This window comes from Leptosomus discolor, chromosome 8 (genome assembly GCF_034619465.1).
Source record: "Leptosomus discolor isolate bLepDis1 chromosome 8, bLepDis1.hap2, whole genome shotgun sequence".
In the NCBI taxonomy this organism is placed as follows: domain Eukaryota; kingdom Metazoa; phylum Chordata; class Aves; order Leptosomiformes; family Leptosomidae; genus Leptosomus; species Leptosomus discolor.
Genome location: NC_141398.1, coordinates 47,372,204 through 47,400,183, shown reverse-complemented (window position 1 = coordinate 47,400,183; position 27,980 = coordinate 47,372,204). Strand labels below are relative to the sequence as shown.

General features: G+C 40.1%; 1 protein-coding gene across 2 annotated transcripts; it reads right to left on the bottom strand.

Moving 5' to 3' along the window:
- Window positions 1-4,042: 4,042 nt before the first annotated feature.
- HDIP1 (HDAC and MIER1 interacting protein 1) lies at window positions 4,043-18,040 on the bottom strand. Of its 2 annotated transcripts, XM_086469380.1 has the most exons (4): window positions 17,921-18,040; window positions 13,451-13,547; window positions 10,620-10,802; window positions 4,043-4,601 (listed from the first exon to the last, which is right to left on the bottom strand). In XM_086469380.1, the coding sequence occupies exons 1-4, from the start codon at window positions 17,984-17,986 to the stop codon at window positions 4,483-4,485; spliced, it is 465 nt and encodes a 154-aa protein (XP_086325506.1). In that variant the 5' UTR covers window positions 17,987-18,040; the 3' UTR covers window positions 4,043-4,482. The 2 variants fall into 2 exon arrangements, with proteins under 2 accessions (XP_086325506.1, XP_086325507.1); XM_086469381.1 differs by lacking the exon at window positions 10,620-10,802.
- Window positions 18,041-27,980: the final 9,940 nt, after the last annotated feature.

Below are 27,980 nucleotides of genomic sequence, written 5' to 3'. Positions count from 1 at the left end.
TTAATACTTTGAAGGACAAAGTGCTTTCAGACTCACCTGAAAGTGCTGGTTAAACTGTTAACATTTGCTCTGCTGCATTTCCATAATAAGTAACTGAAGCACAACAGGAAATCTGTAGAGTGAAACAGTGGTATTGAGAGCCCAACACCTGCTACAGGTACTCCTGGTCCTGCAGACCAAGCACCCACTAACAGCTGAAGGACATCTTCAAGGTCAATTTTTTGTAAAATTAATCTACTTCCTGCTCCCCAAGACCATTCCATGATGCAAACACAAGCACTGGAAGTACAGACTATAATGAAGTCTGCTTGAAACACACACTCCTAATCCAAACAAAACCATTTGCATAGATGCACACAGAGATATAAAACAGGACACCAGCAATACCTGCATGTCTTCATGTATGCAGAGGAATCATTCTGGGGAACAACTCAAAAAGGCTTAAGCTAGATAGGGGTTTGAAACAGCTTTCTGGTTACACTGTTCAATTACAGGATATCAATACCTTAAAGGTTATCAGTATCTTAAAGAACAGAAGTCAAGCACCATGTCCTGTTAGGCAATAACTAGGCATCCTTGACAGTACAGTCCAAGGACCAGACACAATGCTGCTACATGAATCACTGTTTCACTCAAAAAAACACAACCCAAAAAACCTAAACCTAGAAACACTTTAAAAAAAAATTAAAAAGCATCAAGTGAAAACAAACCAAAGACCCTGTTTGGGGCCTGATATTTGAAGCAAATATCTCAATTCTAGTCTCCCTCTCTGTAAATCCTGCTGCCCAAGCACAAGGTGATGATAATCTGAAATATTCCCCAACAATTTGCCCCATTTTAAACTTTTTTTAATCAACCATAACAGTATTAGAGTGAAAATAACAGGAAAATTAGAAACCTATGTAAAATTTGACCAAAGAAAAAGCTTACATATATAGGACTCTCAGGGGAGGTGAAGAAGAGTTTTCTTAAATAATTTTTTATTAAATTGCCACTTCAAAGCACAGAGTTCTTTGGCCTTGACAAATTATTAATCTCTACCAATTTTCACAGCTCAAGACTTAACATCCCACACAACTGATGAAGCCATCTACTTTCAGTGCAGACAGCCAGTAACACCCATTAGCAGGATTTTAAGCTCCCAGATATGAATGAATGATGTTCTAAAGAAAAATAATCTTTCAGTGTACTTTCACTGAAAACTGACTACTATGCTCTTCCTAGCAACAATAGTCTGAATAGACACTGTCTCTAGAATAAGGCTGCCATCTAGTAGCAGAGTAGAGTAAAAGCAGAGAAATCTCAAGCCAGAATTTGAACTGTGAACCTGCCTGATGGTCTGACACGCTACTACACAGAGCTATAAACACAGGAACCACAGTTCTTCAGAATAAAAAGGAAAAGTGGCAGAAAGCAGAACTTGCTAGATTGTGGCCTACAAACAGGTAGTTCTCTGATACAATCCTAAACTATTCAATCCACAACATAAACTTCATCTAGTCAGGTAAGTCAACCACGCAGAGGTAGAACAGCATCTTTGGGATGGCAACATACTTGATCTTCTTTCAAGTTAATTAAAAAACCTGCAGCCTAATTCATTTTCTGAAAGACGACTATTTTTCTGTGTGAGGTCTCATGCTACAAAATGCAGTGAGACAAATTAAGTTAGACTGAACCACAAAGACATCAAAGGCAGGGCCTAAAATCTTATACTGGAACTAGAGTCACCAAAAAAAAATTTTGCATAAGCAACTTCCTGAAGTGTTACCATATTTATTCTTGCTTCTTGGATACCTATGCGGTTTCCAAGTAAGTCAGAACTGCAGTACACAGAAATGTACTCTCTCATCATTTAGCTGTCACTGATTTTATTTTAGTTTTGTACATCAAGAGCCAATACATTTTACAACTATAATCTACAATGATTTGCCACAGTGTTTCATCCATTGATCATCTCTGACACACAAAGAAAGAGCTCCTGAGATGCCATCATGTTGATGCCTATTTCATCCAATGCAGGCACTTTCCAGTTCAGTCACTGACAATGTTCCAAGAAATCTATGTCTTAGCATACCACAGCCACAGGGTTACCAGGGCTTTTGGAAGATGCTGAAGTGTCCTATACAGGAAAGAATGGTTTGTTTCTGGTTGGTGGGAAGAAAAAGTCAGGACTCTTGCTTTGCAAGATCCACTGGCAAAGGACCACTCTCTCCCTAAGATATTTTCAAGGCCACCTGCTTCCATCACAGCTTTCTTGAAGAAACTGGAAGCCAGCAGGGGAAGAAAAACAGCATGACAAGCGGGAAAGAACAGCCAGCACACACTTGGAGAAGACAAAGGGAAGTAGTACAGAAATAGAACTCAACCAGTGTTTCAAGAGAGTCTCCACCAACGCAGGAGAAAAAAAAACAGCCTTGTGCTTTTGAGAGGTATGAATGTATGTTTCAGTACTCATCAGAGAAGGCACCATTCTAAATGTAAAAATCATAAGTTAAATTTTGTCACATCTAACAACATTAACTTCAGTCCTCTGAAGATAACTAACTCCATGTATAGGAGCAGAAAAAAATAGATACCCGTAGGAACACAAGTTAAAGCACCAGACTGCATTAGTAGTTTCCTTTGTCCTGTCTTAACACAGTAGATCTCATTCTAGCAACAGAAGCAATATAAGCCTGATCATATCCTTAAGTTTGCAAAATTAGAACTTCCCTTTTGTTGTTCTGACTTTAACTTACCATGCAAACATATCCTCTATCCTTAAGAGTTACTCATCTGTCCTTACTACTGGTATCTGTGACAGGCTAGTTCTGGAAAGCAGAAGTCTACATGATGTAGGGAAGTAGGTCTTGTGTTCACAATTCCTCATTTACTGAATAAAGACAAGTGTATATTAGTGGTTTAAGTGCATTTCCACATCCGTTCCTCTCATCCAGTGTTAAAAAAAGACTCAAATTACTCCTTAGGAGTTAAGAATTAAAAATCACTTTCCATGTTTCCTGCTTCTGCTTACAAAGGTTGCATTTGACCAGTCCCTCGTGGTTTAACTCAAAACTATCATATCTCCTTCCTTTAACCAATAACTAATAAACAGTCGGCATTTGATAGTCTAGCTTTACTGACAAAAATCTGCTTCCACCCAGACATCAGTTCTGTAACAGAACCTCATTAGGTAATCCTCACTATTAAAGTAATGTGATACTGAAAAGCATGAGTAATACTGAAGAAAAACTAAGACATTTAGTTGCATTCCCCTTCTTAGAAAAGGGTGAAGGAAAGGTGACAAAAAGCTAACATGTCAGATTTTATACCTCCTCCCTCAGGATTTTACAAGGCTTGAGATTTTTTTGGTCTTGGTAAGACAAAACCCCTGGGTATTCACTAAAGTAAGAGTTTTGGCTCAAATTGCACTGTACCACTTTAACAAAGACTACTTTGTTGAATGTCTTCCACAAATCTATTTCTACCAAAACAGCTCATTTTCGCACACTCAGGTAGACTTTTGCATTGGTATCTACTGCCAACAGTCCAAAGACAATACTGCAAAGAATTAAACTTTTAAAAGACAGACAAAAAGAGCTATTGAGAGTAAAAGGAACTAGGATATCCTCCTCTAGAAGGTGCTAGCTGCAGATCTACATCTCTGATACCTGATACTCTCTCTCCAGTAAAGGATGGGCCAAGAATGAGTATGGGAGAAGTACTTACCGGCTGGACACAGCAGACACCCAGCAAATAGTTGTTACAAAACAAGTGCTTAGCTCTCAAACCTCAGGAGTTGGACCCCAAAAAGTATATGTGATTTTTAAAAACAACTCTACATAACAGGGAATCATTTTCTAGAGCGAATTCATGAACAATATGAAGTTGTCAAGCAGAAAAATCCCCCCCAAACAAAACCACTTCGATTTTCTTCCTATCAGAATTACATCACACCTGTTAAAAAAATGCAAATCTAAAGCCATCCCTAGGATGAATATCAGATTTCTAAGAGGATTAAAGCCAACACACCCTCAGTATCACAAATGTACTTAATTCCCAGTTCAATAAAATATTGGCATATCAATTTATTAAAAAGTTATGTGAACTGTACATACGTAAACTGCAATATAGCTGAAAAATCTGAAATATATAATTTTAAAGGAAAATCATTTATTTCTGAAAATATTTAAAATATTGCATTTCTGGCAGCAAATTTAAAAGAAGTGCTCTGGAATGGGTGCAGTCTCTCTGTGCATTTGTCTAGCATTTGTCTTCAAGGCGTAAAACATATCTGCTTTCTGATTTTTCATAGCACAATCTTGTGAACACTTTCTTTCTGACTTGTAGAGACAGAATTCAATTTCCAAGAACAGCAGCAGAATTTTAACAGGAAATACCATGGTCCTTGTCGGTGCAGACAACACACTTTCTGAGAGTCCACGACACCTTGGAAATACGCTAGCCATTCTGCATATAAATGCATGAGATTGTGCTTACAAGTTACAGAATAAGTCTTTGATTGATAATTTTTCTGTTTATTTCCGCCAAGGCCACTGAAAATACGAAGGCCTTTTCATCTGAAAGGTTAGCATACATGTCAACTTCTTTTTCTTGTTTCTCTGTAGAAGAAAAAAAAGTCACTATTAGAAGCTTTTTCCATTATCCAAAGTTAATGCAAGTTACAAAGTAGTTAATAAATTGTGGGTAATATAGTACCAGAATTGAAAAGAAGTTAGACAATCAACTCCTATGCAGGGAGGGACTGAGAGAGTGGAGGAAGGAATGGAGGCACACAGAGGTGCTAGAAGAGTCACAGAATTAGTCATCCAAAAGCATGACTGAATTTCTGTTCTCTAACAATGAAGAAAGAATGAGTCATTAATATTATATTGATTCCTGACACAAATGAGTATTCAAGTGTTCCTCCAGTTTTTGGTTTGGGTTTTCCTCGGTGGTTTTGTTTTGGTTTTGTTTGTTGTTTGGTTTTGGGTTTGGTTTTTTTTTTTGCTTTTATATAAACACCTCTCATCCTAGAAAACAAAGTTATTCTATAATATTCTCATTAAATATGACATCTGTCCCCCTATTTTACATCTAATTAACAGAAACTCAAGAGTTTAATTACAGTGTGCAAAACCAAACAGCAGATACACGGCAGAAGTGAGGTTCCAAATTTGTGACCATAAACATCTCTGGACATTCTATACTGCAGACTTTCAGTCTTGTCCCAGATACAAAACAATGCTCAAACATCAGTGAGCAAGGGAAAGCCTCCAAATTCACCTCTGCTGGTGTTGGCTTGTTTCAACGCTACAGACCCACAACAGCAAGGCATCAAGAAGTTTCCATACTGCAGTGCTCAAGTACACTAAGATACACTGTAGTATATGACAAAATTCATAGACTAGTATAACTTCATAAAAACCACTTTCATAAATACCACTTGCTCCAGATCATGACTATTTATATCCCGGCTTAGCTAGCCACAGGTAGATGACATAACTCATTAAGAAAAAAAAAACATTAACAAAAAAACAGTTTTGTCAGCAGAAGACCAGGCTTACAGACACAAAGAAGAGAGGAATATGTATAGAGCTTTAAGGCTGGTGACTAGCTGTGGAACTCTATCAGTAATCCAAGTTCCACAGTGGCCTGGACTAATTTACAGTCACAATACAATGCTCACATGACAGACCCCTGTCTCATTCACACACACTTTTTGCCCACAGCATGCTCCGGCAGACTGCTCCACCAAGACACCTAAATCTGCAATGGGTAAGTGAAAGACAAAGCAGCATTAGAATATAATGGAAAGTATCGGGGGGGGGGGGGGGGGGGTAGTGATCCCAGCATCTCATATCTCCACTGCTTACACAGTTATTCCTTCAATGGATTCACATTCACAACAACATTTTTAGATTTGGCTTCATGTCTCTGTTACAGCTATGGACACCATTCCAACAGACTGCTTTCCCTGGGAAGTCAAGCACTTGCGTTAAACAACTAAGTGGGAGAAACTGAAGAATCCTTTACCACTGTGTTCTGATTTAATACTGATACAGACACGCAGAAACAAAAGCCTCTACTTAAAAGACTTCTAGACAACTTAAATCACACACAAGCTCACTTTTCCCTGCAAGTAAAATTGCTTAGTGAGAAGCCTGGACACACAAAGATGCATCGTTTTTTAATCTGAAAACAAGAAACTTGTTTAGCAAAGTAAGACAAAACAAAGCATGTTTGATATTTGGAATGTGATTTCTGCTGGTTCCCTGGCTACACAAGACAATATTCTCTAGTGTGTTGAGTTTGAAATTAGTTTTGCTGCAAGTCCTACCCTGTAGATTAAGACAAATCAGTTTCTATATCTACACTCAGCCTGGGTTGCTCTACTTCCTCCCTCCCACCATTTACAAATTAACAATGCTGGGAGTTGTTCTGGGCACAGACACTACACACACTGGTTATTCCACATTAACCTTTTCTACTTTCATATATAAATCCCTCCCCTTTTTTTCATACTTCCTGAGCCAAACAAATCCAGCCACCCTCTGAATATGTCCACACCCAGCAAAATTAAAAATACTTGGGTTTTTTTCCCCTGGTTACTACAGATTGTAGACTTCTTAGCAAAAATCCTCAAGTTTCCCTTCTCCCCTGTCCTCCCGAAGTACTGGCTTGTTCTGAGTGACTTCAGCTTTAAAGAAATGAAATCTTTATATCCAACAGTATCAGGGATTAACATAAGAATGCATAAAGCTTGCAAACCTAAGACAATTCCAGTTCTCATCAGTAACCTGCATAACATTCTATCATATGCTACTCACAGGACACCGTGGTTTCTACAGACACTATTAAAACTTTCTGCTTCAGTCTTATCTGAGAGTAGTTTTGAGTCATTTCTCTATTATTAGCAAAAGGCTGTCTTACAGAATCACAATACCATTTTTGTAAGACCTTAAAAATACTAAGTCTTTTCCTATACAACGAAGAGGCTATTTAGGTGAAAATATTCATTCTTTCTGGAGCACGTCTCGCATCGCCAGATATCCCATAACCCACTAGACCCACAGCCCTTCAATTTGTGATTATATATAAACCAAACATGAACCCTCCCCACTCATAAATTTTGTATTGATTCAAAATTCTGAGATTCAGTATCCAAGACAGTAAGTTACTTCAAATGTGCACATTGTGCAAGCTAATGTATGAGTAATACAGCCAGAAATTCCTGGAAAAGGAATACTTGGGTCAAGAAATTTAATTCAGCTTAAGTTTTACCAGGATACCGAAATGTACATACCTTTACAAAGATTAATCTCTTGTTAAGTGTCAAGTATGCTTTAGTAAGACTCCAGGCCACTGAGTCTCACTTGATGGTAACCTCTTTCAGAATAACCAATACCACTTCCTCCAGCATACAAGGGGTTTTTGTGTTTGTTTTAATAGTCAAGGTTGTTACCTAGTTAACAAGGCAACCTAGGAATTGGTCTATCTGTATCATAGTCCCACACAAAACGTAAAACAAAAAACATACCACCATGACAACAAAATCAGAATCAAATTATTATGAAGTGTTTCTCTTTTCAAAATATATTGTAGCATTTCTGACAAAGAAATTAAGCAACAATTTTGACAAGCCAACCCTGCAGGGAGAAGTTCCTGTTTTCCAGGGTCATCACATGGCTCAAACATGTGACAGGAGTACTCTCTGGGTCCCAGCACTGTGCCATATCCTCTTAATCTACATCAGCTTCCTCTTTCCTCCCCCTCTGTTCCTTCTTATTAAATTTGCAGAAAAATAGCTTATTTTTAAAAGCCCCTTTGCTTCTCCTATTCTTCTTAATTGCTGTTGAATCCTGCAGCTCTTTGCTCTAATGTGAACCAGTCACGAAGGATACAAAAGAAGTACCCAAAGACAGACGTACCTGGGAACAAGCACTCTATGTATGAAACGAGCATGACAAGTAAGGAAGCAATGCTACAGATGTCATGGGTGACTTTAGAAAGAAAATTTTCACACCTGGGTGGTCTTCAAATGGTCAGATTATCTGCTCTTGCATGCTACTAAAATTCAGGTATTCCTTGTCCTCCTGTTGTTCCACAAATGCATTAGGCACTGCAGAAGCCTAAGAGGCACCAAGTATTTAACCATTTTGCAAACAGTGGCCTCTTTTCAAGTCTTCCAGGGGAAAGAAGAATAATATAATCTCTAGTGGCAAGTAATGTGTACCCAAAATATTGTAGAATATACAATAGGCAAGGAAACTTATTTAATAAGTTATTTCCTTTTAATAGATACTTAAAGTCGAAGACTAAGGTAATGTCTTGCACTCCACAGCTGACTTTCAACACAGTGCCGACTGATACAATGCTTCACACACAAAAAAAAAAAAAAAAAAAAAATCACCTTTATTGCAGTACAAGACCCTGTTCCTTAATATGCTTTTACGCAAACAATACTATCAAGCAGTAGGTTTGGTAAAGGAATAATATTTCTAAAATTCCTACTAATTACTCCACACATAGTAGTTATAATTTATAAGCCAATTTTATAAACCACTTGAAAAGGGAGAAGTCAACGTTAACTTGTTTTACAGTAATTAACTTACAAAATAATGGGCTCTCTACTGAATTTATTTTTGTAGCCAGGACAGCCATACATATCAACTTTTTGTTCGTTCGTTTTTAAATCTGCCAAATAATCACCACAGTGGTCTACACACATTACAGTCTGACATAACCAGAAATAAGTCAGAAGTAAGAAAATATCCTAAGTCCACTTATTCATAAACAGTAAGGTGTGCCGTACTGGTGAGGAGCAAAGATAATTACAAGTGGGTGTGAGCCCAAGCTCTGCAGCAGCTCCACAGAAGAGGTCAATGAAAGTACTCACAATACCAAGTACAGGGGATAGTAGACAGGACAAGAAGATGAAGACAATCTCCTCTAAGCAAGATTCAACTTAAAAACACCAACCAAAACCAACAAAACAAACACAACACCAAACACCAAGAAAACAACACACCACACACACACTCTTATGCAAAGATTTCACTGCACCCGTATTTCTAGTTTTCCACCTCAGAGCACTGGAACATTCGGAGTACGCAGCAAAAGGTTAAAAACATTCAGCCTAGTTTTGCACAGGAAACAAGAAAACTTGTTCTCTAAATATACCTCATGCTTTCAAATTCTTGCTTTTTGGACTATAAAACACCCATTAAGAGAATGGATCTTTTCATTTGATTGCTTACATTGCTTTCCTCTTTTCCAGGGGACAGGAAAGAAGATTTGCTTTTATAGGGCAACCCAACCAGCTTGCAGGAATTTTCAAACCAAACCTCTGTGTGAACCAGACTGGGAGTAAAATGCCTGGAAACGATCCTATAAGTGCCAGAAAGTCTAGCTTGGATCAGTAAGAAACAGGGAAGTTCTACATTCTGTGAAGCTACATACACCAATAAGCCATATGCAACAGCGAAGAGATTAGATACTGTAAGTGTATTCCTATTAGAGTAAAGCAATTGCCACCCAGAAAAGACACAGAGGTCAAATTTCATCTCCTCTTTCCACAGCCAAAGCACTAAAACAACAACAAATCTCAGTTTATACTTTGTTTGGGTTTTTTTTACAGGAAAAACTTTAAGAAAGAGCAGATTTACATTAAACAGCAGAGACAACAAAATTGGTTTTGAAAAGTTAGAAGTTAAAGGAACTCACTTTGTAACATGGATTAACACCCAATTTTTGTTAACAAATAAGGTGGCAGGGAAAAACACAATTGTATTTCTGAGTTATGCCACAAGGCATGCTTGAAGGTTTCAGTTGTTTTAAGAACAAGACCTTCTGACTGTTTAATGAAGTCTTGCTCTTCCCCTCCTATCTGCCTTCCAGCCTCTTTAAGTCCATGCTAAGTTTTGAATTCATTAGTCGGGCCAAAAATTACTATCTCCAAAACCTTAGACAGCAAATGCAGTGTCAATAGGCTCTTAAAAAAATAGGAATGATGTCACGTACTTGAAGGGCTCCAAAATTACTCTAGTGCATGCAACAGCCTCTTTATTGTATAAAGATTAAAACCAGCAGGTCACCAAGGAACCTTAATAAGTAAAAAGTTATTCTTTCCTCTTAGAATATTATTCTGTAGAAACTTGGGACAAAATTTCAGGTCATAGTAGTGTCTCAAGATGCTCTTTTTACTTTGGCCCTCCAAAAGGTTTCAAGGGAACTTTCTGAGTAATCCAGTCAGCCTAATCACTCTCTGACAACAGACATCATTATACCGTTTTTCCTCATAGTATAGAACAGTAGTACCTCAAAAAAAATAAACAAGAACCAAACCAAAAAACCTACCAAGCACTACAATCCAATGACTTTCAACCTACACATTGAAACTTGATATGGTGGTTAAAAATACAGACTTTAGTTCCTTGCAGTTAGTTCCAGTCAGACACTAAAACATAAAGCCAGAGGTCTCTACAGATGTGTAACAGTCCCTTCCCCATATTAAGATATGGGGTATTGGCTGAATTAGTCTAGTTACTTAAATGGTTTGAATGGTATAAAAGTTTATTGATAAAAAAGTCTTCATACAAAAAGAAAACCCAACGAACATATTTCTCCACTTCTCATACCTCTTTCTTCCTCGTGCTTTTTGGCTGAGGCACTCTTAGGTCTTCCTCTTCCTCGTCTGCTATGATCTGAATGGCTGTTAGACCTGGATCTTTTTCGGTTTTCTAAGTCTTTATTTACTGCAGAATTTATCTTCTCTCGCTTAACTCTCTCTGTCCGTCTCCTTTTGGCCTCACTCTTGTTTTCTGTGCAAATGAATAGAGATGGTATGATCTAGGGTTGTTTTCATCTTTGTTCTTAATTTACTCTTAGTGCTTACCCCACCCAATCACCTTTTTATTTTAAATCTCTTAGTAAAAGCGGTTAGATGTCTATACCTTTACAGAACAATTACATCTGCACGATATCCATGCAGAAATTAAAGTGTCAGACCCAGAACGGCACTCTACTTCTTGATCAGAAGGGTCAAGCCTTTAGTTACTTCAAAGGCATTCTGCAACACGAGACATTTGCTAGTATACAAAAAGTTCAGTTTCCGATAGCAAGATGGAGAAAAGCCTACAGAGCACAGCCATCAAGACAGCCCACTGCATTTGTTTCCACTAGCCAAAAAAAAAAAAGTTTATCACACACGCAAAGAGCAAAGTACTTCATCTTCTTTTGACATTAACAATGAAATCACTCCCACTGCTCACACAAATCAAAATGCTGGGTCAACGATGCTGTTAGCAAACGCCACATTACATAGCACACATGTCCCACCAAATCTAGTCTATGACCAGGCCTCATAATACTTAACACTGAACAGGTGTACTGTTTTCCTACAGACCAGAGTCAAAAAAAAAAAGTATTTACATGAGTTTCACCTGTAAGTTAAGGATGGATTAATGAGCTTGGGTACTGAAAATAGTACAGTCACCACAGCACACTATTCAACACAAACTGGCTGCACATTTGCAAGGCCGCAGCACCATTCTGCAGTACCTATATTGTTAAAATACTGGAACGTTTCCTAAAGTGCTCATAAGGTAACTGCAACAATATAGACATAGACGGTCTCCCATTATATCTTCCTGGGGAACTGGTTTCCTTTTGGTGCAGCTGTTCCTTTAATCTTGTCTAGACACAGGGTACAAACTGGACAGCAGGGTAACTTGTCACTAATGTTAATACAAAAGCTGTACTTCACAGTATCACACAAAGGTTGAGGTCGCAAGGGCCCTCTGGAGACCAATCTGTCCAACGCCCCCTGTTCAAGAAGGGCCACCAAGAGTCAGGTGCCCAGGACCGTGTCCAGATGGCTTTTTGAGTATCTCCAAGGATGGAGGCTCCACAGCCTCTCTGGGCAGCCTGTTCCAGTGCTCAGTTACCCTCACAGTAAAAAAGTGTCTCCTGGTGTTCAGAGGGAACCTCCTGTGCTTCAGTTTGTGCCTGTTGCCTCTGCTCCTGTCACTGGGCACCACTGAAAAAAGCCTGGCTCCATCTTCTTTACAACCTTCCTTCAGGTATTTGTACACATTGATAAGATTCCCCTGGAGCCTTCTCTTCTCCAGGTTGAACAGTCCCAGCTCCCTCAGACTTTCCTCAGAGGAAACATGCTCCAGTTCCTTCATCATCTTTGTGGCCTTTCACTGGACTCTCTCCAGTACGTCCACATCTCTCCTGTACTGGGGAGCCCAGAACTGGACACAGTACTCAAGGTGTAGCCACACTGGCGCTGAGCACAGGGGAAGGATCCCCTCCCTCACCCTGCTGGCAATACTTTGCTTACTGCAGCCCAGAACACTGCTAGCTGCCCTTGCCACAAGGGCACATTGCTGGCTCATGTTCAACCTGCTGTTCACCAGGACCTCAGGTCCTCTCCTGCAAAGCTGCTTTCCAGCAGGGCGGTCTCCATATATTCATGCATGGGGCTCTTCCTCCTCTGGTGCATTTCCTATGTACAAAGCTGAATTTATACAAGAGCTCTGCTCTACCAGATTATAGCCTTCAGTTTCATTTAGTAACCACTTTATCAACAATTGGGGAGGGGAATAAAAATTGACTAACTCTTCCATACTACCACAGATACTGCTTAACCTCCTCCACCTTGAACGTTCAGTTATCTAGCATAACGTCATATAATTCCTACAAGCTGGTAAATTACAAGTATCCTTCAAAATAGCAACAGAAAATATCAAGTACTCAGCTTCCATTGTGTAGGCCCAGTAGATAGTTTTAAAAAGTAGACGTTAGAGATTAGATACTTTTTTTTTTTTAAAACATCTTCTCTGACAGGTGCTTATTCTTACTAATTCCTACTGGGACTGGAGAAGTGATAAAAATGAACACAAGGAGAACGTTAATCATGCCAGAATGCACATTCAACCAACTTCTTACTGCCCATCAGTGTGATGTGCCCATCAACAACAAAAGGTATACAATTTAGACACAAAAAATACACTATCTTTTAGCTTAACCCATGCAGAAAGAAACAAGGCACACCTGGTTCTAGATTAAATACATGATCAATTTTTACTTTCAGAAAACCCTGCTTCAACCAGCATGTACTCCGAAATCTGATCCCTTTGGCACCCCTAGACATTTAGCTTCAAAACAGGATTAATGGAAAGCTTTCTGTAAGGAATTAGTTTGCATAGCGACCAAATTGCACAGCTAGAACATACACAGAATAAATGCCAACATCACAATTACAAAGTAAGACTGAAAACATCAGCTTTCCCCCCACCTCAAAATTCAAGAAAAATTAACATATTCCAAGTCCACCATGCACAAATTCAAGGGAAAGTGAACTGACAACAGTCGATTTACGCAGAAGTAAAACATTCTATCCTTTGCCTCCAAGAAATAAAGGGAAAGAACTGTTGTCCTCTTCTTCCCATTTCTGTATTACCTGTGATGGGTGGTGATCTCTCAGCACGTTTAGCATGCAAGAGTTTTCGACTAATAAATATGTAGCCACAGGGACATGATTTACATGCAACAGGAACCTAGGAAAACAAAAGACAAATATTTCATATCATTTCAAATCATGACAAAATTCCTGTCCGATAAAGAAAAACACACAGTAACTTGCATTTTGTCCTCAGAGATACCTCTTCAAATTCAGTTTGTACTGCAATCTATTGCCTGTACCATTATACAATTGTATTCAAACGTAGTAGAAACAGGTTTTACTGTGAATCACCCACCAAACCTTTTCTTCATTCAGTTGTTAGAAATAAAGTTTGAAATGTACAGCTGTTGCGACCGCTTTGTACTACAAATCCTTTTCCCCAGCCTGTCAGGAAGGGGGTGGGGGAAAGCGGAGAGTACTAAAGCAAGGGTGAATTAGAACAGAACTACAATTTCTCTTCAGAGCTCTCAAATAACCCCACTCAGATCAGTCAGACACTCCCTCTTTTGCTTCCTTCATTTACTTTAAAAAAAAAAAAAAGAAAAAGCATGAGTTAAAACTGTCAGTATATTCTGAATACATTCATTTTCAGAAGCATTTGAAAGCAACTCTTTTAGAGAGCAGGAGCATCTTTAAAGAAGAGGCACAATAGAGCCTGAAGAAAAACAGACACATTCTACTACGTATTGTAGACAGGCCGGATGGTTACAGAAGGACCTAGTTAATTCAAAATGCAAACAACCTACCAGAGCTAGTCAAAAGCTGACTGCAGGCTGAAGAGTTTGAGACACTATAGTGCTTCTCCTCATCAGCTAAGCAGTCAGAAGCCGTACGTTCCCCAAGCATAAGATCATTTAAGACAAAATGGGAAAGCCTGGAAATGCCACACTTACATGAAAAATGACAAAAATCTTATGCTGAGCAATTTAAAAAAAGCGATACTGATAAATTACAAACCTCATTACCTTCACTTAAAGTCAAGATCTTTTCAGATCTTTTAAAGCAGTAAGGAAAACACCATATTGCTTTGATTAAGTTTAAGACTGAAAACACAAATCAAAGCAAGTTTAAACAGAGATCTGGAAGAGATTAACATAACACATATTAAAGTCAACGCATGTTGAAGCACGACAGTGGGGAAAGAAAGCAGGAGGTAATTTCTCAAATGTAATTCTTTAAGACAGGTCTCTACAAGTTTGCCATTGTCCATTGAAACAAACAGGAGTACAAAACCATGACTGCCTGCTCAGTTTTACCGGACATGCAGAAGAACCAAGTTCCAGTGTTCTACTGGCTAGGAAACAACCTGCCAAATTAGTACAGGAATTTGCGAAGGGGAACTTAACTGCTACTCAGAGTAAAAAAAATTATTTTGCTTTCTATAGCACATCTTAACTCCTGTACTTCACGCTATGAACAGCTTACAGATAGACTTTTGGTACAGATTTCTAATAACTGGAGACTTTTCAATTCCTTTTATGGAGACACTGACATAATAAACCCAATTCTACTCAAGGTTTATTGAACCTTAAAGCTCAGAATTTAGCAGACTCGTGTGCACGCTTATCTCCTTGTTCATATATGAGTATTAAAAACCACCATCTAGCAGATAGTTTGTCTGTATTGTTAAGGTGATACAGGAGTTCCACTTAAACCCATTTTTGAACACCTGGGTCTCTCCAATAATCACATTTCCAGGCTCAGCCTAAAAAAAAATTGGGGGAAAACCACCCAAAGGGATTGGAACAGACCCAATACTTGTCAATGAACCTAAGTGTGTTTAGCAGAATAATACTGTTCTCATGTTACAGGTTTGGCATGTAGGTGTGTGCGCCATTGGAGGGAGGGGGTGGAGGATTCGGTGGGAAAGGGTTTATTCACTGAAACATCAGTTTTCCTTTGAAGATCTACACTGATAACATCCTGTAACATAATTAAAGCAACCACAGCCCTACAAACACTATTTTACTCTGTTTAACACTCTCCTAACCAAAAAGAAATTGAGTTTCTCATACAAGAAAGTTTACCTGAAGCTAAATTAAGAAGTGATAATTATTTCTTCTGATTGACTGCAAGTACTTCAGGCTCCCTAGATTGACGGAGCCATACTTTGGTTGTGAAAATATCACCAAAAACCTTCTTTTTTTTTTTAATTTTAAAAAAGTCTAAATGGAAATTACACGTCATCTAAATTACAACAGCAAAAGTTTAAAAGCCTAAGAAATGTTACTCAATATTATGCTCCAATATTTGTGGCTGTCTAAATATTTCCATGCATGCCACTTTTAGCGAAGAAATCAGAAACAAAGGCAAAGCCCCTGTTTATGGAAGAATTTAAGAAATGCTAGCACAGGACAAAACCACTTAAGAGTCACACAAGAGCTTCCCTCCACTCTGCAAAGGGCTGACTTGTACCACAGGTTCTAGTTTCTTGTCCTCTCTCAAACTCTTGGCACTGGAAACAAGGTCCTATGAGGAATGCTTCTGCTGGGGCAGGACACATACGCACGTTAATTCCATCTTAGCCACATAAGAGCTGCTAACAGAAAATCAACATTGACATATGCATATCATGAGTTTAGCTTTAAAGCACCGAACAAAGTGAAAGTTTCAGCATCAGCTTAAAAAGCCTATTTGCCTACTTGCTCTTCCTACTGTTGGTGGTTTGACATTCACTACATTCATTTAAAGTGAAAAAAAAAAGAAACCAACAAAAAACCAAGCCACCATTCAACTTCTCACTCACTTTAATTTCTCCTTTCACCAACCGAATAACCAGAAATTGGCAAACAATTTTTTCTCAGAAATAGTACTTCAGTGATGTGCTTAACATGTGTGCATTCACAGTGGTTCATCTACTGCTTAAAACATGAAAGGATGCCTTCACACAGCTTAACGTTCCAAACCATTCCAGAATGAGCAGAAACACTATAAAAACTGCATGTCAGAACAAATAAGGTGACTTTTTTTTAATCTTTATAAGTAAAGAAAAATGGCGTGAGATTATTTTTTTTTTAAGTATAGCTAAAATAGCCTATACCAGTCAAGTTACAGGATCAGATAACAGAAACGTTGTTTCCCATGATTACATGTAAAAGCCTCTCCCCCTGCCCTGAGCCCCACAGCAGCCTTCTGCAGCGCTGTGCTATTGTTCCAGCAGAGGAGCACTGCTGCAATAAACTGGCCTATTTTTAATAGTAACATCATTACCAGTAAAACATGTAAATGAAGCCAAGCTTGTGATATACCAACAGTGAAATCAGCTGTTATTAATGTTTAAGTGTAACTCCATTTTGTACACATAACAAAACCGTGGTGAGACAAACAACAGTTCACATATACATTTGGACTACATGACAGAAATTGCAGCGAGGTCTCAATTTTGCTGGTTCTAAACTACTCTGTGAGAAAACAACACAGCTGAACGCTCTCTCGACTAGCCTTGGGCACATTAGTCATCGAAAGGGCAAACTGCACTGTATAAACTACTAAGATCATTATATTTTTAATAAATGACATAGTTACTAAACAATAGCAGCACATAAACAAACAATTCTGCACGTCACACAGAAATCCTTCAGCATAACGCAACTATTACGCTACCCTGCAAGAGGAACACGATATTTAAACCACATGCCAAGCAGAGACTGCAAAGGGAACCATTATTTACTTCATACAAACATTGCTTCACAGCGGCACGGAGACAGTTGAATTTTTCCTCCCTCCTCCCTCAAAACCAAACAGCTCAGTCGACAGCTTCTCGCACTGATACTGCGAACGCGTAATCTGCAGCGGCGGGTACCGAGAAGGCACCACAACCGACGCAGAGCGGAGAGAAAACAGGAAGCGAAGCGGTGGGCGCTAACGGGAGCCGCTCGGGGCCGGGCACGGCACACAGCACGCTGCCCGGGAGGCCGAAGGCGGCTGCGAGCGGCCTCTGAGCGCCGGCCGGCTCGGCGAAAGGTCAGTGCGGGACAGCGCACACCCCCGTGCCGTGCAAGGGCAAGCCAAAGCGGAGCCGGCAGCGGCGCTCCCCGGCCAGGTACCGCCACAGAGGGCCGGCGAACACCAGAGCCGCGCGGAGCTCCGCCACCCACCGCAGCCGAGGGGCCCGGACCCCTCCGACAGCCACGAGCCGCCGATGGGGGCTGAAGCCCACCGCCCCCGGTTCCGCCCCCCGTTCCCATCCCTCCCTTGAGCCAGAGTCTCGGCAGCACCCGTCCCCGCTGAGGCGGCCGGCGAGCCCTTCCGCCCCAGGGCACCCCGCCGGTCTCCGAGGGCCAACCAGCCCCGACCGCGAGCCGCCGGATGGCGGGGCGGGCTCCGCGCTCAGCCTCGGGATGGGCAGAAGCAGCGGGGCCAGCTCTCCTCCCGCTGTCGGGGCCGCCGCTTTAGCCCCGCGCTCACTAATCCCGCTTCCCCGGCGGGGACGGCTCTCGAGGGGAGCGGGCCCAGCAGGCCCCTCACCTGCTGGTCGCACTCCGGGCAGGACTTGGTGGCCATCTTCACTTTCTTGGCCCTGCTCGAGGACATGCTCGCTGTGCTGCTGGTGCTCCTGCTGCTGCTGCTGCTGCCGCCGCCGCCGGAGCGCCGGCCGCCCCGCCCCGCGGCGGCCAGGGAGGGCGGGAGGAGACGGCAGGGGCGCGGCGCCGGCCGGGGGCGCGCAGCCGGCGGGAGCCTGCAGAGCCTCGGCGGGCCCGGCCCGCCCCCGGCGCGGCCCTCCGACAAAGGAGCCGCTCCCCGCGCCGCCGCCGGAGAAGCCCCGCCCCCGCTGGCAGCGCTGGGGCGGGGCGCGTGCGCCAGGCGCCCGCTCCGCCGCCGGATTGGCTGCGCGCCGGGGCGGCGCGCGGGGGGCGCGGAGCGGTGCGAGGGCCGGGCGGCCGGCGGGGCGGCGGCGGCGGGACACGGGGCAACCAGGGCGAGCCGGTGGCGGCATAGTGTCATGTACGGCAACTGCGCTCTTGTGTTCCTCGTACAATACATTTTGAACGAAACGGAGCGGCTAGAAATACTCATTTGGGCTCCACAATTCCTCCAAGGTTGAGCTCGTGGACTGCAACTTCACACCAGCAAGTAAAAGCTTCGTATGCCTCCAAAACGTTTGTACCTGTGGCATTTACCTCTGGAGTCAAAAAGAAGAAAGTGATAATGGCAATACTGCTACTAACAGGAGTTTGGGTGAATTTTTTTTTTGTACTACAAAATGCCTGCAGGAGAAAAGCGCAGCGAAGTCTCCACAGAATGTTCTTTTTGAGGATTGCTGTTCAAAATGGCCCGGGGTACAGCTGCCAACACGTGTTAAAGAACCGTACTGGAACTGCAGTGCCTTCACACGGGTAGCAATGAGTGCATCTGTGCAGCTGACTCTGGGCCCAATATAACAATTTTTATTTCATGTTTGTAGCTTAGTCTTGAACTCAGTTTGCTGTACCTACATATCAAGAAAAGACATTAGAGGAGAGGCAGTTTCAATAAGACTTTTGTCTATACTTCTCTTTCAGGGAAATTAGCCTGTTTGGAGGAAACTTTTTTTAAAGTTTTTACAGCTATTTAAATGTTAATACTGTCTACTAGCTCATTCCTGAGTTACTTTGATGCATTTGGTCAGTTCTGAGTGGACAGAAATCTAAACAGGGTATTCATCTGCCAGGACAGCCCAAATAATTTTTCTCTGCCAGACAAATTAAAAAGACACTTCTTTCTTCAGGCAGAAAAAGACTAGCACTTGTCATAGTTTCTCACAGAGTAAAATTCTCCCTACAGCTGAAGGAAGGTCCAGAGGTCTTCTCTTCCCGTGGCTTGTTGACCTTCCCTACAGAGGAGATAGCTCACAGTATCCTAGTTGCCAAGTAGGCTTGTCTAAAGCCTCACTAGTGCTTGATTTATTCATCTTAATTGTTGAGGCTAATTTAATACAGGTTCTCTGAAACCTGAAAATGGCATTCCACATTCATAAAAGACCACACATGCTCTAGAGAAGCAATGTTTTTATTACAGATTTCTAAGTGACAGGATTGCTGTGCATACCTTAAATGTAGACTGTAAAACCTGAAACATCTTCTGAAAGGCCACATAGAATAACAAATACATGTATCTATTCTGAGGAAAATCTGAACATTTAGGAGATAACACAGGTAAGTCATGCGATATAATAAACTTAACAGTAAAGAGGTACATCCTCACCTTACTAATTTGAAATGTGGTTCCTCTTAGTAATCTTGATGTTTAATCTTCTCACATAGACAAAGTCCACAGGTGACAATCTTAGGATAAACTTTTCCTTTTCTAAATTGTGAAAACAAATCCCTTTCGCTTCGTACAACCATGATCTCCTCAGAGCATATTCCTCACATTTACCATTTGAAGTGGGAGGTTGCAGTTTTGGCTCCAAGTACGATCACTCCAAGCCATTTACTGTCTTCTCTTGTTGACAACTTGTCTCCATGATTACCGGGGCAGATCTCCAATGAGAATTCCTGGATAAAACAGAGTAATAGAACTCTGGACTATGCTGGTTTTTTTCCAGCAAACTGAGGAAACACAAGGGGTTTAATCACTTCTAATCTGTTTAGGCTCCACTTTTCCCCTCTGGCCCAGGAGAACATCTTCCCACCCTTCCTTTAGCCATCACCCTAAAGAGGGAGAAGCCATCTCAAAGCATTCTAGTGGAGAGGGGCATACCTTGTAATGTACAGAGACTCCATGAAGATAGCCCCTAAATGAAGAAGAGTATGATCCATATTTGAACAAAATACTGTATTTCTCGTCATACTTCTCACCGTACTTGATTTCACAAACCTTTCATGTAAATGTTTATACCTTTGTGTATTCACTAATATACGCAAGTTAATTAAAGACACTGAAAAATCTATTCCAGTAATAGACCAGCTGCACTGTTTCTTTGTTCTTGTTTTGCACTCTTCTTAAATTAATTGATTTAATGTAAAACTGTTGTGCGATTTAAATGATCAGAAGGATCTGTTTGGTCAATGGTTTTCCTACCTTTTTTCTACTGGAAGCCCTGCGTGTCACAACTGGCTGCAGTGGAAGCTTTCATATTATTGCAACACAAAGGATTTTGATTTCAGGCGATGAAACAAATGCTGATAGAGGTAATTGCTCCAGATAGCTTTATAATTTTGCTGGGGTAAAAAGTAAAGACAATAAAATAGCCTCAACACTTTGATCCTAAATTACTCACGTAAAGCAAAAGAGGAACACAGAGCAGTATGACTTCAAGTGCACACTGGAACACATAGCAGTATGACTTCAAGTGCAATGCTTGCACTTACAGCTCATAATAGAAAGTACATACGGTCAAAATATAATTAGAAGTGTTTTAATTCCTGAATATTGACAGTGGGGGAACATCACGGAACTCTGGTTGTCATCTCACCACACAAATACACTCTGAGTGGTTTTCTAGATGCTGTAAGTTACAATGAGCATATGTAATTACTAACTTTGTCTCTTACAGATAAATGTAAGATATACAGGTATCGCTTTGTTTGATCTAGTTTTCCTGATTCTAAGCCCAATGCCTCAACTGTAAAACCATCCTTACTGCAGTTTCATACACAATTTTCTCTTCCTGGAGATCGCAGTGTTCTCAGACAGCAGTGTGCCACTACTGTACCACTACCAGGACCAAAGCCACAGGAAAAGCACTAAACCTCTGCTATCTCAGCAGGGCCTGAATTTCTTTGAGGTAAATTACATTTGTGCCCTAGAAAGTATCCTTCAGATTCCCAGTCTGTCATGCTAGCCCTCTCCGTCCTTACCAATACTGTACAATGAATAGAGAATCAAGTATCATTTGCAATATCCTTTCCTATGACAGTACAACCTATTGATTTTTTTCTGTCTTTCTTCCTTGGTGAGTCTCTATCGCAAGCCCAGTTCCCACACAGGGCATAAGAACATATTCATCTGGACTTGTGAGCGTCCTGGGCTCCCCCATGTGTGCATGAGGACATAGTTGCTGATTTGGCTGATTTGCCCGTTTCCTTTTCATCTTAGTTATTTATGTCTCAGAAGGTGGGTTTTGTTTCCCTTTTCTCTCTCCATATTGTTTTAAGCCTATTCCAATCCATTACCAGCAGAGGTCTTTCTCCAGAGATACACAAAGACAAGGCAGGTTTATTTTTTATATAACAGTGACTGTTGCCAAAAGCCCAAATGTGTTCTGTGTAGGCCGGACATCCAGATTTCATTCCTGAATCAAGACCAAATCCATACGATCAGGACCTTGAGACTACTTTTGCATTATTTTCTTTTCATCTTAACTGAGAAGGTCTAGACATAGCAAAAAGGAGAGGCTCTTTTGGTATTTCAGAGCGTCTTTAGAACAGCAGGGGGCTCTGCTGCATATAGTTAAGGGTATCTAGTAAAGAAGTTAATATAGAAGAGAAGTTAACAAGAGATCTGTTACAATACCCTGCCTTTCTTTATAAAGCAAATAAACTAGTCAGTGACAGCTGTTCAACTACTCTAATACAAACAAAAATATTTTCCTTATTGAATGCAAACAAGATAGTATTCGTAGCTAGACAACTGATTATTAAGATTTACCAAACAGCTATGCATTTTTCTTGTTATTCTAATTATTAACACATTGAGTTCGTAAAGCCCCAGACTATTTCTTTTGCATCATTTCGGAGGTTTGATCCAGCACTGAGAAAAAGACAACAAATACCTTTTTAACAGTACAGCTACCTCCTCTCTCTGCTGGTTTTGGCTGGGGTAGAGTTAATTTTCTTCCCCGTAGCTGCTATGGGGCTGTGGACTGGATTTGGGCTGGAAACAGTGTCGGTAACACAGGGGTGTTCTCGTTACTGCTGAGCAGCGCTTACACAGAGTCAAGGCCTTTTCTGCTCCTCACACAGCCCCACCAGCGAGTGGGCTGGGGTGCACCAGAAGCTGGGAGGGGACACAGCGGGGACAGCTGACCCCAGCTGACCAACGGGATATTCCTCACCATGTGACGTCATGTGCAGCACACAGAGCTGGGGGAAAGTTGCCCGGGGGCTGCTGCTCAGGGCAGCATCGACCTGTTGGTGGTGAGCAATTGTTTTTTCCTTTGCATCGCTTGTCTTTCTTGGGTTTTATTTCTCTCTCTTTTTTTTTCGTTACTTTCCTTTTCATTTATTATTTTTATTGTTATTGTTATTATTTTAACTTTAATTTTATTTTATTTCATTTATTAAACTTCTTATCTCAACCCACAAGTCTTCTCAACTTTTACCCTTCCAGTTCTCTTCCCCCATCCTGCTGGGGTGTGAGTGAGCAAGCGCTCGCGGTACTTAGTTGCCAGTTGGGGTTAAACTATGACACTGTCTTAAGAAAGTCAAAAAGAAGTGGCACTTTGCAAGACCAAGTCTCATTTTAAATGTGTTTTACACTAATTTAAAATAGAAAGTAAGAAAGTTATGCCATTTCTCTATTTTATGACTTTTTAAGTATCTACTCCTGATAGCTTTTTTTCTTTGCTGTTGTCACGAGTCCAGCTGACCTGAACGGTCTGAGATCCTAGGGCTCTTTCCCTCCTTCACTGGAATGCAGTGTATATGCCTGCCACACCAATTTCTTGCACGCTACAGTATTATGGCACGCAACTATAATTTTAGAAGGAAAAAAAAAAAACAAAGTAGGTACAATTCACATATCTAATCCACATTAGAGTTGGAGCATGAAGCACTTTGTAAGTTACATTTCTGCTTGCCACTAGAGACAATTTGGAAGCATTCTGCTGTCCTGCAGTAGAGTTCGCTGTGAGCTCTCCTGTGTGAGCTGGCAGCCTCAGACTTGCCTAAGAGCTGACAATACGCAGCAAATTGAAAAATTAAATTCCTAAAATGCTGTGCAACCTGTCAGAAAGCTTATAAAATGCATCCTGATTAAGAAACAACTTCCTAATTAGTCAGCTATATTCAGTGGGGTTTTTATTCTTTCCATGGATTAAGGTACTATCTGGTGAATTACTAAGTTATTTCTAAAATACATGGGTATTCACACCAAGAACAGAATGTATCAGAGGAAAATTACAAATAATAGGAACAGCTAGGTGATAATATTTGCAATGTTACCATGAATGAATTGAAGTTGTAATGTTACAGTATATAACTGGTAAGAGGAAAGTACTATATGAAAATCAATTCATTATACAGACAAGCTTTAATCCTACTTTCTATGGTTCTGGTTTTGGCAATTTCGGTAACCACAACAGTCTGCAATACTCAATACTGTTACTATGCTTCTCATCAGTAGATTTCAGGGTAGCTATAACCTGAGTACGCTATGAGTCCTGTCATAAGAAAGTTCTGCCTAACAAGTCCTTTGAGATCCCGTTACTCTGAACTTGGGCAAGAACAACATTTAAGTGGTACAAATGTTGGCTTTGTTCTCTAAGTACAGGTAAATATTGAGCATTTCACAATTACACAGCATTTTGTTCTTCAAAGTGTTACTTACTGATGTCTTTTGGTTTCAGGAAGCCCACATTCAAGTTGACTTCCTGTCTCCAGGTTAGGTTTTGTACATTAGAGCGCTCCTGAAAGAAAAGACCATACCACTAATGTAAGTACATGTGCCAGCTTCTATCACAACACAATGCAACTGCTAGCTATCTCAGACAACTATGACATAGTTATGAGACAGCTTGAAGCGTTACTGCATCACCAAGATTCCCCAGTAATCAAGGCCCAGTCTTGCTTTACAGTCACTGCAGCACTTTCCAACCTCTGCAACTGAACGTCAGCATCGCTTGTCCACCACAATTCGTGGTGACAGAATCTCATCAAAGTGAAGTCCACTCCAGTAAACAATATCTTACATTTTTTTAAGGTCATGTGTCTTTTCTATATTCTACCATGCCTCTTTTTGTAATCAGAAAGAAACATTTCAGTTTCTAGCTTCTGTATTTTAGTACGTTGCAATACTAGTAACGGGAAAAAAATGCTTGAACTTTTCAATTCAACTGTTTGATTTTACTTGATTCTTAAAGCAAATGTGTCCAATACAGTGACCTTGTCCATATATTTTACAACAAATGCTCTAGGGTTAAAAACTCTTTGGGAATATAGCTTTCTAATCAAGCTGAAGCTTAATCTACAAAATTAGTCTTATGGCTCAGATCAACAGTGGTTTTTTTAAAAAAAATTGATTTGCCTTGTGAAGCAAGTCAGCTTCAGATGAGATTTTTAAAAGAAGCTCTTATTAAAATATTAATTATTTAAATTATTTAATGCCAGTAGCAGCTACCATTCCATATAAAAGGCTTCCAACATTTTATTCTCACATATCAGGCCTTTTTCATGGGAAAATTTATTAAAATCCACACGTTGCTCAGCATAGTTCAGTTTCAACAAAATCATTGTTTTTCCACTAAAAACCTTCTGAGAAGTTTTATTTCAAATGTAGTGTGTATAAAAAATGCTTCACAAAATAAAATTACACATTTTCATAAAGCACCTTTTAAATTAATTCTTATGAAGAGAATTCAATACACTATTTTACACATTTCATTTTGGGTTTGTTTTTTGCATAGGGGGTTGGACTTTTTTTTTTTTTTTTGCTTATCATGAGAGAATGAGACCTGGTAAACATTAAGATCTGAAGTCACTGAACTGACACTTTTTCCACTGACTGCACTGAGCTTTGGACCAGATCTTACAGGTTTATGTTCCATTTGAAGAACAGTAGGAACAGTAATTTCTCTGAAGATGCTCCTTATATTCTGAACTGCTACCATCAGCAGCATTCCACAGGAAACATACTTCTACAACACAGAATACAGAACGGGTTTGCTCATTTTGCCTAAAACCCCATAGTTTTTGTAATGTGGTTTCCATTTAGTATCCTCAAAGATTCCTAAATATCATTAACAACACTTTGCCATTTTAAGCTATTAAGAGTAGTTTTCTATCCAGTGCTTTCATTTAAAAGAAACAGGGAAGAAAAATGAACGCGTAGTTACCACGTGCCATTATTGTAATCATGGTGTTTAAGCCACACAACTATTCATGACAAAGAAGCTTGCTGAAGATCTATCAAAACGGAAACCTGTGACAGCATCTGTTAAGTCTGTTTATCAAGGTTTTTTCTCCAACTCTACCTTCCTATGTATTTATGCATTTGCCGTTGTTCTGTATCTCCAGTTCCTCACCATGAACATGAAATCCATTATTTTATCCTCTTAGGACTGCAAGAAAACCATCGTAGTCTTTATGACTAAAGATGGAATGAAACATGGGGATCAAGGAACTGCCCTCAATAAACAGTACTTACCACCTCCTTGGTCTGGTTTGTCTGAAACTTGTGTTCATATAACTTGTATAGGACACACAAACTGTCTGTTGATCAGGCCAATTGATCACTACAGGCCAACTTGCAAAAGGTAACATCTTCCCTGATGCGCCTATAATTATGCATGCTATCTGCAGTTGAACTCAGGGGGCAGAGGGGAGAGAGAAAAAATTTCCATAAGTAAACACAAAAAGATACTTCATTCTTAATAGGTCATCGCACAAGATTTTTACAAATATGCATTAATTAATTTCACAGCTCATGAGGTAAGTTTTCTTTGCCTCATATGATATGTAGACATGCCAAGCCACAATTAGTCGAAGTGGCACGCACAAAAATAGTGTCATGCTGACACTGGGGTGGAATGCTGACTCTCCTGAAGTCATCAGCAGCTTAGCTGCTAACTCCAAAAAGCCAGAAGATAGGCACAACTTTGCCTCAACATTGCATGTTCACCATACATTATTTGCTTTCCTGAAAGTATCTGTGTTAAAACATTGTCTGGAGATACATTTATCATAATTAAAGCAAAAGATGCTTTTTCTATAACACAAACACCACTTCATATTACATTGACCATGGAGAGGCTTTTTTTCATCCCATTTATTTTCTGTGTGAATTTCTAAATTAGGAAATTAATCAGACTATTGAATTTCGAATTTGCATACATTCATTCATTCAAATGTTTTACTATAAACATATGCTTTGGCTTGTGCAACATGCGTTTTAAGATTGTTAGCTTTATTCCAATGCTGCCATGCTCTGTGAGTTATGTGCTAACAAGGAGCACCACAGAATTTGCAAACAAGGTCTGAGGTCTTGCTTGGATTGTCAGCTAGAAGCAGAAGCGGAGATGTCAGGCAGTCTGTACCTTTCCTTCCTGGGGGATCAGAGATACTGTGGCAGCGCTGGCTGGACACTTTCTGCTACGCCAGCTGTTTCTGGGGGGCGGATTGGGGGCGGAACAGCAGTGTGTGGACCAAGAGCAAAGGTTAATTTGTGTTCTCCCCCTGGCAAAATTAGTGGTTCCAAATCTGTTAGTCTTCAATTTTTAATAGTTTGGGTAGCATTTCAACCTTGATTTCCAATGAACTCTGAAACACTCGCACTCAAGACAAGATGTCTGGGAAGTTGACTTGTATACATTGAATGTAAATATTAGAATCTAAATTAATCAGATGATCTGATTACAGCTTACTGCAAAATCAGTTCTGGTTTTGTTTTTGTGGTAAATTTCACCTTGACAAGTCTTACCACAGCTTGAAATCTTTTTTTCTGAACTACATTCTATCAAATCTAGAAAAAAAGCACCATGACACTGCTTGTTAATTATCAGTCAAAAAGCCAGATTCAGGTAACACTCAGCTTCCCAGATACATGACTGATGGTAACTTTAAAGGAAAAGTGTCAAAATACACAGGCTTCAAAACTTGAGATTTCGAGAGTCAAAAAGGTTTAAAATATGGGAAAAAAAATCAGTCTGAAGGAGATGCAGACTGCAATGTGCTGAAACTGTTATTGAGGCTGTAAATAAACAAAAATGTCCTTAGTTGGACTTGAATTTCTAACATGCAGTGCTCCAGTGGGTCATTTTGTGAGTTGAATTTTGGAGGGAGGATAAGCAGGGCCAGATACACTCCACTCAGCCTTCACAAGCTGAGCAGTCAACAAGAAAAAAACTTTCTGTACAATCAGTACAATGACTGGAAATACACAAAATTTAATTCCTGAGTAAAACAAATTAGTTTTCTGCACCATTCCAAGACACTCCCTTCAGCACAGAAACCATCCTATTTCTGTTATTTTGTTAACTATGAATTGACTAAAATTCTCAAGGAGCAATTATTTTAAAATTAGCACAGAGCAAGAGCTAAAATTTTGCACTTTATTTTGAAATAGACTAAGGACTGGAACAAATTACTTATGAAACTAAACACTATGTCAAGCAGAAGCTTGTTAGAAAAAAAATAGTAAAGACAGGAAAAAGACTCAAGATATAATTGTGTGGCACAAAATAATATCAAATGCAGCAAAAGCAGCTTGCATTCTCTTCATCAACCAAGGAAAGATACCAAAACACACAGAACAGAACCCAAGAGTCAAACCATCTAATTTAGGCACCTAAAATAGGAAGCTGGTTTTCTATATTCTGTCTAAGTCATGGGAGAAAGTAAAAAGAAGGTTCTACAAAAAGAATTCATAAATAAGCCTGATTTACAGCCCA